The 12,890-nt window shown below is 48.4% G+C and overlaps 1 protein-coding gene across 1 annotated transcript in view; it reads right to left on the bottom strand.

The window, feature by feature from the left end:
- The window catches only part of gareml (GRB2 associated, regulator of MAPK1-like), a 52,046-nt gene that overhangs the window by 12,351 nt on the left and 26,805 nt on the right, over window positions 1–12,890 (bottom strand). Inside the window, exons 3-4 of the mRNA XM_056295036.1 lie at window positions 6,947–7,077; window positions 6,425–6,590 (exon numbers count right to left, since the gene is read on the bottom strand). Coding sequence (XP_056151011.1) covers window positions 6,425–6,590; window positions 6,947–7,077 — 297 coding nt within the window. The remainder of the gene's footprint in view (window positions 1–6,424; window positions 6,591–6,946; window positions 7,078–12,890) is intronic.

The raw sequence follows: 12,890 nt of genomic DNA, 5'->3' as shown, positions 1-12,890 counted from the left end.
CTGTTACAGTGTCTCCCAGTTTAGTCCAGTCAGTCATTTGCCCTGTTACAGTGTCTCCCGGTTTAGTCCAGTCAGTCATTTCCCCTGTTACAGTGTCTCCCAGTTTAGTCCAGTCAGTCATTTCCCCTGTTACAGTGTCTCCCAGTTCAGTTCAGTCAGTCATTTCCCATGTTACAGTGTCTCCCAGTTTAGTCCAGTCAGTCATTTCCCGTTACAGTGTCTCCCAGTTTAGTCCAGTCAGTCATTTCTCCTGTTACAGTGTCTCCCAGTTTAGTCCAGTCAGTCATTTCCCCTGTTACAGTGTCTCAAAGTTTAGTCCAGTCAGTCATTTCCCCTGTTACAGTGTCTCCCAGTTTAGTCCAGTCAGCCATTTCCCGTTACAGTGTCTCCCGGTTTAGTCCAGTCAGTCATTTCCCCTGTTACAGTGTCTCTCAGTTCAGCTCAGTCCGTCATTTCCCCTGTTACAGTGTCTCCCAGTTTAGTCCAGTCAGTCATTTCCCCTGTTACAGTGTCTCCCAGTTTAGTCCAGTCAGTCATTTCCCCTGTTACAGTGTCTCCCAGTTTAGTCTAGTCAGTTATTTCCCCTGTTACAGTGTCTCCCAGTTCAGCTCAGTCAGTCATTTCCCCTGTTACAGTGTCTCCCAGTTTAGTCCAGTCAGTCATTTCCCCTGTGACAGTGTCTCCTGTTACAGTGTCGCCCAGTTCAGCTCAGTCAGTCATTTCCCCTGTTACAGTGTCTCCCAGTTTAGTCCAGTCAGTCATTTCCCGTTACAGTGTCTCCCAGTTTAGTCCAGTCAGTCATTTCCCCTGTTACAGTGTCTCTCAGTTCAGCTTTCCGTCATTTCCCCTGTTACAGTTTCTCCCAGTTTAGTCCAGTCAGTCATTTCCCCTGTTACAGTGTCTCCCAGTTTAGTCCAGTCAGTCATTTCCCCTTTTACAGTGTCTCCCAGTTTAGTCTAGTCAGTTATTTCCCCTGTTACAGTGTCTCCCAGTTCAGCTCAGTCAGTCATTTCCCCTGTTACAGTGTCTCCCAGTTTAGTCCGGTCAGTCATTTCCCCTGTTACAGTGTCTCCCAGTTTAGTCCAGTCAGTCATTTCCCCTGTTACAGTGTCTCCCAGTTTAGTCCGGTCAGTCATTTCCCCTGTTACAGTGTCTCCCAGTTTAGTCCGGTCAGTCATTTCCCCTGTTACAGTGTCTCCCAGTTTAGTCCGGTGAGTCATTTCCCCTGTTACAGTGTCTCCCAGTTTAGTCCAGTCAGTCATTTCCCCTGTTACAGTGTCTCCCAGTTTAGTCCAGTCAGTCATTTCCCCTGTTACAGTGTCTCCCAGTTTAGTCCAGTCACTCATTTCCCCTGTTACAGTGTCTCCCGGTTTAGTCCAGTCAGTCATTTCCCCTGTTACAGTGTCTCCCAGTTTAGTCCAGTCAGTCATTTCCCCTGTTACAGTGTCTCCCAGTTTAGTCCAGTCAGTCATTTCCCCTGTTACAGTGTCTCCCAGTTTAGTCCAGTCAGTCATTTCCCCTGTTACAGTGTCTCCCAGTTCAGCTCAGTCAGTCATTTCCCCTGTTACAGTGTCTCCCAGTTTAGTCCAGTCAGTCATTTCCCCTGTTACAGTGTCTCCCAGTTTAGTCCAGTCAGTCATTTCCCCTGTTACAGTGTCTCCCAGTTTAGTCCAGCCAGTCATTTCCCCTGTTACAGTGTCTCCCAGTTTAGTCCAGTCAGTCATTTCCCCTGTTACAGTGTCTCCCAGTTTAGTCCGGTCAGTCATTTCCCCTGTTAGTGTCTCCCAGTTTAGTCCAGTCAGTCATTTCCCCTGTTACACTGTCTCCCAGTTTAGTCTAGTCAGTGATTTCCCCTGTTACAGTGTCTCCCAGTTTAGTCCAGTCAGTCATTTCCCCTGTTACAGTGTCTCCCAGTTTAGTCCAGTCAGTCATTTCCCCTTTTACAGTGTCTCCTGTTACAGTGTCTCCCAGTTCAGCTCAGTCAGTCATTTCCCCTGTTACAGTGTCTCCCAGTTTAGTCCAGTCAGTCATTTCCCCTGTTACAGTGTCTCTCAGTTTAGTCTAGTCAGTCATTTCCCCTGTTACAGTGTCTCCCAGTTTAGTCCAGTCAGTCATTTCCCCTTTTACAGTGTCTCCCAGTTTAGTCCAGTCAGTTATTTCCCCTGTTACAGTGTCTCCCAGTTCAGCTCAGTCAGTCATTTCCCCTGTTACAGTGTCTCCCAGTTCAGCTCAGTCAGTCATTTCCCCTGTTACAGTGTCTCCCAGTTTAGTCCAGTCAGTCATTTCCCCTGTTACAGTGTCTCCCAGTTTAGTCCAGTCAGTCATTTCCCCTGTTACACTGTCTCCCAGTTTAGTCTAGTCAGTTATTTCCCCTCTTACAGTGTCTCCCAGTTCAGCTCAGTCAGTCATTTCCCCTGTTACAGTGTCTCCCAGTTTAGTCCAAGTCAGTCATTTCCCCTGTTACAGTGTCTCCCAGTTCAGCTCAGTCAGTCATTTCCCCTGTTACAGTGTCTCCCAGTTTAGTCCAGTCAGTCATTTCCCCTGTTACAGTGTCTCCCAGTTTAGTCCAGTCAGTCATTTCGCCTGTTACAGTGTCTCCCAGTTTAGTCCAGTCAGTCATTTCCCCTGTTACAGTGTCTCCCAGTTTAGTCCAGTCAGTCATTTCCCCTGTTACAGTGTCTCCCAGTTTAGTCCAGTCAGTCATTTGCCCTGTTACAGTGTCTCCCGGTTTAGTCCAGTCAGTCATTTCCCCTGTTACAGTGTCTCCCAGTTTAGTCCAGTCAGTCATTTCCCCTGTTACAGTGTCTCCCAGTTCAGTTCAGTCAGTCATTTCCCATGTTACAGTGTCTCCCAGTTTAGTCCAGTCAGTCATTTCCCGTTACAGTGTCTCCCAGTTTAGTCCAGTCAGTCATTTCTCCTGTTACAGTGTCTCCCAGTTTAGTCCAGTCAGTCATTTCCCCTGTTACAGTGTCTCAAAGTTTAGTCCAGTCAGTCATTTCCCCTGTTACAGTGTCTCCCAGTTTAGTCCAGTCAGCCATTTCCCGTTACAGTGTCTCCCGGTTTAGTCCAGTCAGTCATTTCCCCTGTTACAGTGTCTCTCAGTTCAGCTCAGTCCGTCATTTCCCCTGTTACAGTGTCTCCCAGTTTAGTCCAGTCAGTCATTTCCCCTGTTACAGTGTCTCCCAGTTTAGTCCAGTCAGTCATTTCCCCTGTTACAGTGTCTCCCAGTTTAGTCTAGTCAGTTATTTCCCCTGTTACAGTGTCTCCCAGTTCAGCTCAGTCAGTCATTTCCCCTGTTACAGTGTCTCCCAGTTTAGTCCAGTCAGTCATTTCCCCTGTGACAGTGTCTCCTGTTACAGTGTCGCCCAGTTCAGCTCAGTCAGTCATTTCCCCTGTTACAGTGTCTCCCAGTTTAGTCCAGTCAGTCATTTCCCCTGTTACACTGTCTCCCAGTTTAGTCCGGTCAGTCATTTCCCCTGTTACAGTTTCTCCTGTTACAGTGTCTCCCAGTTCAGCTCAGTCAGTCATTTCCCCTGTTACAGTGTCTCCCAGTTCAGCTCAGTCAGTCATTTCCCCTGTTACAGTGTCTCCCAGTTTAGTCCAGTCAGTCATTTCCCCTGTTACAGTGTCTCCCAGTTCAGCTCAGTCAGTCATTTCCCCTGTTACAGTGTCTCCCAGTTTAGTCTAGTCAGTCATTTCCCTTGTTACAGTGTCTCCCAGTTTAGTCCAGTCAGTCATTTCCCCTGTTACAGTGTCTCCCAGTTTAGTCTAGTCAGTCATTTCCCCTGTTACAGTGTCTCCCAGTTTAGTCCGGTCATTCATTTCCCCTGTTACAGTGTCTCCCAGTTTAGTCCAGTCAGTCATTTCCCCTGTTAGTGTCTCCCAGTTTAGTCCAGTCAGTCATTTCCCCTGTTACACTGTCTCCCAGTTTAGTCTAGTCAGTTATTTCCCCTGTTACAGTGTCTCCCAGTTTAGTCCGGTCAGTCATTTCCCCTGTTACAGTGTCTCCCAGTTTAGTCCAAGTCAGTCATTTCCCCTGTTACAGTGTCTCCCAGTTTAGTCCAGTCAGTCATTTCCCCTGTTACAGTGTCTCCCAGTTTAGTCCAGTCAGTCATTTCCCCTGTTACAGTGTCTCCCAGTTTAGTCCAGTCAGTCATTTCCCCTGTTACAGTGTCTCCTGGTTTAGTCCAGTCAGTCATTTCCCCTGTTACAGTGTCTCCCGGTTTAGTCCAGTCAGTCATTTCCCCTGTTACAGTTTCTCCCAGTTTAGTCCAGTCAGTCATTTGCCCTGTTACAGTGTCTCCCGGTTTAGTCCAGTCAGTCATTTCCCCTGTTACAGTGTCTCCCGGTTTAGTCCAGTCAGTCATTTCCCCTGTTACAGTTTCTCCCAGTTTAGTCCAGTCAGTCATTTCCCCTGTTGCAGTGTCTCCCAGTTTAGTCCGGTCAGTCATTTCCCCTGTTACAGTGTCTCCCAGTTTAGTCCAGTCAGTCATTTCCCCTGTTACAGTGTCTCCCAGTTTAGTCCAGTCAGTCATTTCTCCTGTTACAGTTTCTCCCAGTTTAGTCCAGTCAGTCATTTCCCCTGTTACAGTGTCTCAAAGTTTTGTCCAGTCAGTCATTTCCCCTGTTACAGTGTCTCCCAGTTTAGTCCAGTCAGTCATTTCCCGTTACAGTGTCTCCCAGTTTAGTCCAGTCAGTCATTTCCCCTGTTACAGTGTCTCTCAGTTCAGCTTTCCGTCATTTCCCCTGTTACAGTTTCTCCCAGTTTAGTCCAGTCAGTCATTTGCCCTGTTACAGTGTCTCCCAGTTTAGTCCAGTCAGTCATTTCCCCTTTTACAGTGTCTCCCAGTTTAGTCTAGTCAGTTATTTCCCCTGTTACAGTGTCTCCCAGTTCAGCTCAGTCAGTCATTTCCCCTGTTACAGTGTCTCCCAGTTTAGTCCGGTCAGTCATTTCCCCTGTTACAGTGTCTCCCAGTTTAGTCCAGTCAGTCATTTCCCCTGTTACAGTGTCTCCCAGTTTAGTCCGGTCAGTCATTTCCCCTGTTACAGTGTCTCCCAGTTTAGTCCGGTCAGTCATTTCCCCTGTTACAGTGTCTCCCAGTTTAGTCCGGTGAGTCATTTCCCCTGTTACAGTGTCTCCCAGTTTAGTCCGGTCAGTCATTTCCCCTGTTACAGTGTCTCCCAGTTTAGTCCGGTCAGTCATTTCCCCTGTTACAGTGTCTCCCAGTTTAGTCCGGTCAGTCATTTCCCCTTTTACAGTGTCTCCCAGTTTAGTCCAGTCAGTCATTTCCCCTGTTACAGTGTCCCCCAGTTTAGTCCGGTCAGTCATTTAGTGTCTCCCACATTAGTTCAGTGAGGTATTTTCGGCAGTCATTGTCTCCCACCGCCTCAGCTCGTAACTTCAGTCATTGTCTCCCACCGCCTCAGCTCGTAACTTCAGTCATTGTCTCCCGTACCTTCTGCTGTCCCACCAGGTCAGTCAGCTAATCAGAACCTCTGTCACTCTGTTGTGTCTTTCTGTTTTATTTTGAAGTCTTCACTTGTCTTGTCATGTCAGTTCCTGCCCCTGGTTTTGTCATCGGTCAACCCCGTGTATCCCACGCGTGTTCCCCATTCCCTGTGTCGCTCCAGCACATACCGTCCCCTGGTTTCCCTGTTCCTGACTCTTGTTCTACTGGTCTACCCAGGTTTGAAGTCTTCTGCCTGATCCTGGACCTTGCTTCTTTTGCCTGCCCCTCATCGCTTCTGTTCGCCGGTTTGGACTGTAAACCCCGCTAACTAGAACTTTTTTGAACCCGTTTTGCATGTGTGCCCGCTCCTTGTCTATTTGGTCACCTGTCGGACTGATTTCCTGTATACCAGGGATAGACAACATGGTCCAGAAAGGTCTGGTGTGGGTGCAGGTCTTTGCTCCAACCAAGGAGTTACACACCTGAGTCTACAAATCAAGGTCCTTAGCAAAGACTATTGGTTGACTAATAGACTCAGGTGTGTAACTGCTTGGTTGGCGCAAAGACCTGCACCCACACCGGACCTTTCTGGACCATGTTGCCTATCCCTGCTGTATACTGACCCCTACCGGCTGAGTGTTATTGTAGCGTCCCTGTTTGTGACTCGTGCATTTGGGTTCTCGTCTGCCAGTTTCCTGAACGGTAATTTCAGGGCTGTTAGCATTTTGTAACTCTCAACCAAATCCCTTTTTTTCTAGTCATGCAGTCGTCTGACAACAGAAACATCAAGACAAGTCGATGACAACACCTACATAGTGTTGTACGCTGTGTGGAAACACAAAACAAGGGACCACACAGAATCGAAGGGGACCACATGTTGGCTTTTAACGTTGCTAGCTAACTAGCTAACATTGCCGGTGGACGTACATAGGCCATGTTTGTGGAAAAGATGTGTTCAGCAGGTCTGCCGTTACTTTTGGGTGTCTTTCCAAGGCGTCTCAGCAGAGCACTCAGCCCCGTCTTCTCTCGTGAGGGTGTGGCACAGAGAAGCTCCGCCTTGCCCATGAGTGACAGCTCATCCCCTGCCTGCAGAGTGAAGCTGTAGGCCTCGCTGTCCTCGCTGAATTCTCCGGATACAACCTGTAACAGACGCACGCATAAACGCACACAACCAAACACACATGATGTGATACTTTGTTACAGCAAGTGTGCTGTGTGTATACTGCTTGTGTTACTCTGGAAGTTGTGTCTCTTAGCATCTGCAAGAATCCTTGGTGTCAGTGTCTTACAGAAGTCCAAAATTGCAGTGTTTCTTATTTGTATTCATGTATTTCTGGACACTGTACGATGTTAACCAAACACATGACCTGGTCACAGGATGATGACGTCATTAGTTCTCTGCACAAATAAAAGGACGATGTTGGGTGAAGTTAAAGACAAAAAGGTGGTGGAGGCGGAGATTGAAACTGTCTGCAGTACACTGACGGAGCTCCGACCTTGACAGTGAAAGTGATGGTTTCCATGACGAAGACTCGGTCAGGGAAGACTGCAGCCACCTCCTCCACGCTGGAGAAGTACTGGACCGGATCCCTGATATCTCGGTCCTCATCCAACAGCTTGAACTTTCCTAGGGGGGAGGGGCGTGAAGGCATAGAGAAAAGAGAGGCCGAAAACTGTTTCCCTTCTTTCTTTCTTTCTGAATGGTCTTTCAAATGCAACCACACACACACACACACACAGACACACACACACACACTACATAACCATATACGCTGACAGTGTTTGGGTCCTTTTGGAAAAGGGGAGCCCAGAGACACCTCACTGACCTATGACCTGGCTCCCTCTCAGCAAATCAACAGCCGACAGGGTTGGCATGGTAACCAATAAAGGACTCCCATTCTCAAGCAGAGCAGAGACTGGTCACCATGGAAACACACATGCACACACACACACACACACGCACACACAACTCTCTGTCTTTCAGTCCTTTACTTTCCTCCCTCACCCCCCTCTGCCTGTAAATCTCCCACATGGCTGTGCTCTCTTTCTTTCTCCCCCTTCCTCTTATCCGAGAATGGCGGATAAGAAAACGAAGCAGTGCCCTTCCTTCTGAGTGTCAGTGTTCGTTTGAGTTGGTTTGTGGTAAAGAGAGTGAACACGTTTGTCTCCAGGAGGCAGAACAGAATAATAAGCGCTTCCAGAGCAGTATTTCAGATCGCCTCCTCCCCCATCACCTTTATCTCAGTCCCTCCCCTCCTCCTCCTCTACCCCCACCTTTAAACACAACACGGTGGAAGAGGCCCTTCTACCTCGAACAATACCAGCAGGACCACTTTCCAACAGGACCCCAAAAACAAATGCCAGGCTGCAGGGGAGGAAATGTGTGTGTGTGTGTGTGTGTGTGTGGGGGGGGGGGGCTAACATGGAAAAAGTCCAAAGAAACCAGAGACCCTGCCCCACCACGCACCACCGCCTTCATGTCGTCTTTTGGTACTGATGGGCTCACCTGGCTACAGCTGACGATTATTTTCAGAATCGATTAATCGTTTGTTTGATCGATTAATTGATTAATCGTTTAGTCTGTTATTTTGTAAAAGTACTGCTGCTTTCCTGTCTTGAGTTTCCAGGGCCCAAAGTGCCACCCGAACACTGTTTAAAAGTAGTCATGAATAGTAGTCATAAATAGTAGTCACTAATAGTCCTGACTAGTAGTCGTTGATAGTAGTCATTACTACTACTACTAATACTACGTTCGGCTGCTCCCATTAGGGGTCACCACAGCGGATCATCCGTTGATAGTAGTCATTAATAGTCATTAATAATAGTCATTAATAGTAGTCGTTAATAATAGTCATGAATAGTAGTCATTAATAGTATTAGTCAGTGTGTGTGCATTTTAACTTCTGGAGTGATTCTGAATTGCTGATTCATCTAGAACAGAGTAAGTATCATCTTTCTTGCTTAACAAGTTACTATTAGTCTTATTACAGCTGCTTGAGAATTAGTCCTTTTCTCTATACATCTGCTGCGGGTTCCTAGTGGGATCTTATTCTAGCTGTAGCTGTTTTTCACCTACTGTGCCCTTAAATATTTCTTGATACCTAGCTGTTTTGACTTAGTTACCCCTTTAGCTTATAAATATATTCCTTGGTAACTTGCTGTTTGCAGTTTTAATAGTTTTGTGTGAGGCTTGATAGAGTTTTACACAAGTGACCAGTTTCTGGGCAATAGGCCTAGTTTCAGTTTACCCCTTTGGCCAATTGGGTGTTAAGTGGCCAGGGTGTGGCCTGCAGTCCTGGCAGACAATTAGCAATCAGTGTTCTTTAAATCACTGCTGCTACTTGGAAGTGTCAGGCAAACAAGCTGAGGGCAAACAGGTCTAGGTTGAAGGAAGGCTAGAGTGAACAAAGGCAAGCGCGACTTTTTCAAGCCAAGACTTTGTCAAGCAAGGACTGCTCTTTTTAGATCCGGTCAGTCATCTGTATTGTGTGTACCTAGTATAGTCGCATTCCTGTCCTTTCCTCTTCCCGGGGCTGGCATAGACATTGGGTCACTCCTAGGCGCCGTGACCCTACCAATCTCATCTATCCCACTCTCTCCACTCACGTTGAGCAAGTGGTGATGGGAGGCTCTGGAATGGCCAGTCTGCGGTGCTGAAAGCTGAGTTTATCTCAGGCTACGTATCCTTGCTCTTCCTCAACTTTCTTGCTCTGAGACCTGGATCATGCCAGAAAACACTACAACACCCGCATCTCTGTCAGATTTGTACTCTTTTTCTTATACTCCCAGAGCTGAGAGGTGAGGTGGTGGTACTGGCCTGCTAATCTCCCCAAAATGGAAATACTCTCTTGTTTCCATTCCACAATTTTCTCCGCCCTCTTTTGAATTTAATGCTGTTACTGTCTCTATCCAGTCAAACTCACCATCGTGGTTGTGTACCGCCCACCAGACCCCCATTGTGAGTTTCTGGGGCAGCTTGACACACTTGTCTCGCACTTCCCTGTTGATGACTCTGCACTTATCCTTCTCGGTGACTTCAACATCTACACTGACAAGCTAGATCTTCTCTCTTTCCTCTCCTCCTTTGACCTTCACCTCTCACCCTCTCCTTCTACCCACAAGGCCGGCAACCAGCTGGACCTTATCTTTACTAGACACTGTCCTATTTCCAATCTCTCTGTTACCCCCCTCCAGCTCTTTGATCACTATTTCATGCCCTACTCTCTCTCCCTCTCTTCACTTCCAATCTCTTCTTTCCACTTTCTCCTCCTCCCTTTCTGCTGCTAAAGCTTCCTTCTATCACGCTAACATTCTATCATCTACCTCTAATCCTAAGAAACTCTGAAATCTTCTCTACACTTCTTCAACCCCCACCTCCTCCTCCCTTCTCCCGGATGACTTCACTAACTTCTTTGACAAGTTAAATGACATCAGAGCATTCTTTCCTCACCACCCGGGTAGCGCTCCTTGCATTAGCCCACCTGCTACACCCTCCCTCACCTCTCCAAGTTCCACCCTATCCCACCTCCTCAACCTCATCTCACCCAGTCGCCCCACCACATGCTCCCTTGACCCTGTCCCCTCCCCTCTTCTTCAGTCTATACTACCTGAACACCCTTCCCTTTCTAACCAACCTCATCAACACCTCCCTCCAGGCAGGATGCTTTCCATCTGCCTTCAAGACTGCTAGAGCCACCCCCCTTCTAAAAAAAAACACCACTTAACCCCTCTGACGTCGAAAACTAGACCAGTTTCCCTTCTACTCTTTCTATCCAAAACTCTCGAACGTGCTGTCTTTAACCAACTTTCTTTGTACCTCCATCAGAACAACCTCCTGGACCCCAACCAGTCTGGGTTCAAGGTGGGTCACTTGACAGAGACGGCCCTCTTTGCAGTGACAGAATCACTGCGATCTGCAAGAGCAAACTCTCTCTCCTCTGTCCTGATACTCCTGGACCTGGACCTACCATTAATAGTAGTCATGTCGTCAACATTAATAGTAGTCACAACAAAAAAATTAGTCCGCACCTTTCCAAACCAGAAACCCTGGATGACCATTGAGGTCTGGCAGCTGCTGAAAGCCCAGGATGCAGCCTTCAAGTCAGGCAACTGTGAGGCCTACAGCGCAGCCAGATCCAACCTCAAAAAGGGCATCAGAACAGCCAAACATGAATATTCCCTACGAATAGAGGACCACTTTCACAATAACTCTGATCCCCGGCGAATGTGGCAAGGCATTCAGTCTATCACAGACTACAAAAGCTCCAATAGTGGTCCCACTGTCCATGATACCTCCCTGCCAGACAAGCTAAATCATTTCTATGCCCGCTTCAACAAGGACAATACTGACCCAGCCACAAAAATCCCCAGCCACCCAGAAAACCAGGTGCTCACTCTATCAATCACAGAGGTCAGGGAATCACTGTGCAGAGTGAACACACGGAAGGCTGCCGGACCAGACGGCATACCGGGTTGGGTCTACCGGGAATGTGCCGACCAGCTGGCTGAGGTCTTCACACCTGTATTTAACCTCTCACTGTCCAAATCTAAAGTCCAGGCATGCTTTAAGACCACCTCTATCATTCCTGTCTCCCAGAAACCAACATCCACATGTCTGAATGACTACCGACCCATAGCACTCACCCCCATTGCCATGAAGTGCTTTGAGAGACTGGTTCTGGCTCACATCAAAAACATTATCCCCCCCACTTTCGACCCACATCAGTTCGCCTACCGTTCCAAAAGGTCTACTGAGGATGCCATTGCCACTGCCCTACACATTGCTCTGACCCACCTTGAACTTAACAACACATACATCCGGATGCTGTTTATAGATTACAGCTCTGCCTTCAACACTATCATCCCCGCCAAACTAACCACCAAACTCCTCTCCCTTGGCCTCAACCCCTCCCTCTGTAACTGGACCCTGGACTTCCTGACCAACAGACCTCAGTCTGTGAGGTTAGGTGACCACTCCTCCTCTACCCTGACCCTCAGCACAGGTGCCCCTCAAGGCTGTGTTCTGAGCCCCCTCCTTTTCTCCCTCTTTACCCACGGCTGCCTGCCAACTCACCCTTCAAATGTTATAGTTAAGTTTGCAGATGACACCACAGTCACTGGCCGTATCACCAACAATGACGAGATGGCCTACAGAGACGAGACTGAGCACCTCACATCATGGTGTACTACCAACAATCTTGTCCTTAATGTGCAGAAGACAAAGGAGCTGATAGTGGACTTCAGGAGGTCTAGAAGCTGCAGCCACTCCCCCATACACATCAATGGGGTGGAAGTGGAGCGTGTTTCCAGCTTTAAATTCCTTGGAGTCCACATCAGCGAGGACCTTTCCTGGACATTAAACACCCAGGCCCTTGTGAAAAAGGCCCAACAATGCCTGCATTTCCTGAGGAGGCTGAGGAGCGCCCGTCTACCCCCCAAAATTCTCACCAATTTCTACCACTGCACCATAGAGAGCATCCTGACCATCTGCATCTCAGTGTGGTACGGCAACTGCACCTCAGTAGACCAGAAAGCTCTGCAGCGGGCCGTCAAGGCGGCCCTATCAGGGCCGGGTAAAGACTGCGGACCGAAAAGCAGACTCAGAGACACAAAATAGGTTTCGGTGTCTTCAAAATCAGGAGAGCAAAACATGGAATCAAGGCACTGATGAGGTAGTAACAGACAAACTCAAAATGTCAAAAATCCTTAGCAATGGTACAGGCAGGGATCAGGCAGATATCCAAAAGGTCAAAACAGGCAGAGTTCGGTACATGGGTGAGCAAGGGAACACAGCACAGGTACCGGCAGGGATCAGGCAAATTTCCAAAGGTCAAAAACTGGTAGAGTTCGGTACACAGTTGAGCATGGAAGCACAGCAAAGGTACCGGCAGGGATCAGGCAGACTCACGTGGCAAAACAGGCAGAGACTGGCGACAAGAGACAAGGCAGGGCAAAGTGTCCAAGACAATAGGCGAAAACACAACCCAGAAACAGGCGTGGATCAAAAATCAGGAGTCCAAAAGTAGCAGGCATGAGCAAGATCTCTCTCCGAGCGACGCCACAATCTAGCAAGGAGTGTAGCTCCTGGCATGGCTTAAAAAGCCATGGCTGACGAGGAGAGTGGCAGCAGAGGTGGCAGAGCTGTTTGTGGGCTGTCTTATCTGTCCATCAACCAGGAGGCAGGGCAGAAGGGAAAACCTGGCCTGGCGTGCACGGAGCACGCCATGTAGCAGGCTAGTTCGGCCGGACTGTGACAGGCCCAGCATATCACCGGTACCCAGCTCCCAGCCAGAAAAGACATTTATCACAAACGCTGCCTTCGAAGGGGTCTGAGCATCAGCAGAGATCCCACCCACCCCAACCATGGACTGTTCTCCCCCCTGCGCTCCGGGAGGTGCTACAGGAGCCTCAGAACCCGCACTACCAGGCTCAAAAACAGCT

The sequence above is a fragment of the Lampris incognitus genome, chromosome 15, assembly GCF_029633865.1.
Source record: "Lampris incognitus isolate fLamInc1 chromosome 15, fLamInc1.hap2, whole genome shotgun sequence".
Classification (NCBI taxonomy): Eukaryota; Metazoa; Chordata; class Actinopteri; order Lampriformes; family Lampridae; genus Lampris; species Lampris incognitus.
This window is presented reverse-complemented; position numbering and strand designations above follow the sequence as displayed.